General features: G+C 44.2%; 1 protein-coding gene across 1 annotated transcript in view; it reads left to right on the forward strand.

Moving 5' to 3' along the window:
* cacna1ea (calcium channel, voltage-dependent, R type, alpha 1E subunit a) overlaps positions 1–2,500 on the forward strand; it is a 158,228-nt gene that overhangs the window by 72,393 nt on the left and 83,335 nt on the right. Inside the window, 2 exon segments of the mRNA XM_079651058.1 lie at positions 3–37; positions 2,383–2,436. Of these exon segments, the coding sequence (XP_079507184.1) occupies positions 3–37; positions 2,383–2,436 (89 nt within the window).

The raw sequence follows: 2,500 nt of genomic DNA on the forward strand, positions 1-2,500 counted from the left end.
AGAGCTGAACGGTACCGGGCCTGGATCGACCGAGCAGGTTCAGATTCACCTCCGGATGAGAACGCAAACATCTATATTTCAGCACTAATCCTGTCAGCTGAGGAACATACGAGTCTCTGATGATCCCTGTTATCTGTCAGCTGTTGTTCCTCCACAATAGAGAGATCCGAATCGCTCTATTGGCATGACAGTAACGTTTTAGCCCGAAGCATTTTACAAAAGATTCAAAGATTACACATGAATAGCTGTCCTTTAATTGTTCTAGAATGCAATACAAAATGGAACGATAGGGTACCCTCAGTACTATGCGGTACGTTACAACATGATAAGGAACGATGCTTTACGATACTATACGATACGATATTCTAGGATACGATATTCTACGATACGTTATTCTACGATACAGTATGATAAGATACGTAACGACACGATACGTAACGACACGATACGTTACGACACGATACGCTACCTTACCATACAGTACGGTACAGTAATATACGGTACTGTAAGTTACGGTACTGTAAGGTACTGTAATGTACGTTACAATACGGTACGATACTGTACGATACAATACAGTAAACTACTGTACATGGGCGCGGGATGGGGGGTGCCGAGGGCGCTGCAGCACCCCCTAGCGGCAGGCATGCGGTGCGGAGCTCCCCTGTCTGAATGATTATATGACGGTTATTGCTGCTCCCGCTGTGCATAATCTGTGTAATATGGAGCCAATAAATTCCACATTGTTAGTAAAATAATATTTTGGCCTGTCCCGAATGTTTTTTCTGTAGCCCCGGACAATTCTACCTCAATAATATAATACATTAACCGTGCTTTACGTGAACCTCATCAAGACACTAGAGAGGAAGGAAGGACTGTAATTTCCCGTGTTCAGTGAATGCAACGGAGGCAAGACACCAGACCAATCAGAGAGTTGCATGGAAATAAAAGTGTGTGTGTGTGTGTGTGTGTGTGTGTGTGTGTGTGTGTGTGTGTGTGTGTGTGTGTGTGTGTGTGTGTGTGTGTGTGTGTGTGTGTGTGTGTGTGTGCTTGGAAATAGCGCATTTAGTGTATGTGTGTGAGAGAGAGAAAGGAAGAGAGAGAGAGGAAGAGAGAGAGGGTGAGAGAGGGACCGGTGCCAGCAGGGACCGTGTTGTTAGCATCTGGTTAGCTAGCTGCACTAACGGACATACGGAGCTGTTTGTTCCACAACAAGCTGGAGGAGAGCTCTCCTCTCAGACTGAGAGGCTCAGGTGAGCTAAGTTATCTCAGTGGGTCTCAAACGGTTTGGTCACAAATTATTCAAAAGATTATTTCCGCGGCACACCTTCATATGATCATTATTGTTATAAAAAAAACAAGAGAACAAAGGAAAAACAGTTATGAAATACTATATGGCAGTAAAACAAGAATACACTTTGAAAGGGGAGTGATATATATCCATAAAGAAAAAGAACATCTGATTACAGTTGTGTTTCATACGGGTGTTGAGAGATGTATCCATAGATCTCTTAATGTTGCTCTCAGAGCATCCCCCCGGACCCCCCTAGAGGATGTGAGGTCCGCTCCCCACTCGTAAAAAATAGCACTTTACCCCTGCCTATATGCCTATCGAGCCTTCATTGTAGCAGTCGCGGGTGTACTGTGTTTGCGTGTGGGGAGTGTTGCAGTAGAACATTCCAATGTAGCGCCCCTGGTGCTCGCGCTTCTGTGCGTGCTCTATACGCAGGGGTTCCCAAAGTGGGGTCGCGAGATGATTACAGAATAAAAATGGAAAATTAAAAAAAAAAAAAATTATAAAAAGAAATTGATTAATTTTTTTAATATATATATATTTTTAAAATTATTAATAATAACGTTTGCTTAGACATTTTCAGGGGCGGACTAGCCATCTGTATAATTTCCCGGCTAGAGGCTCCCCCTTTGACAATCCACTAGCGCAGTGTTTCTCAAACTTTTTTTTTCGACAGGGGGTCGCCAGTCTCTGGCACTGTTATTTTGGGGGTCGCGGGCTGAAAAGTTTGGGAACGCCTGCTCTATAGTGCCCGTAATAGTGTTCACTGGAGTCCAGCACCTCAGCACCCCCACTCAAAATACCTTCCCTCGCCTTTGCTATTGTAGAGCATGATACTGTACAGTACATAACGATACGGTACTGTATGATATGGTACGGTATGGTACGGTACGATACGGTACGGTACGGTACGACACGATGCAATACAATACGGCGACAGCATCGTAACTGAAGATGACGGCATCACTGATCATGGTTTTCCGTAACTCCCCTGTAGAGCAGTGATCACATTTTAACACACAAACACACAAACACACACTTCCCTTTTCTGTGTCTGATGCTCATTTCTGATTTCCCTTACTTCTCTGCAGAGGAAGTGATGCTGGCTGAGGAGAATAAGAATTCAGGACCTTCTGCCCTTGATGGTGAGTCTGCAGAGATCTCTGTTTCCTGGTTTCATAATGCACATTTATGCTGTGCTCACATGGC

The sequence above is a fragment of the Notothenia rossii genome, assembly GCF_949606895.1.
Source record: "Notothenia rossii genome assembly, chromosome: 1".
Lineage (NCBI taxonomy): Eukaryota > Metazoa > Chordata > Actinopteri > Perciformes > Nototheniidae > Notothenia > Notothenia rossii.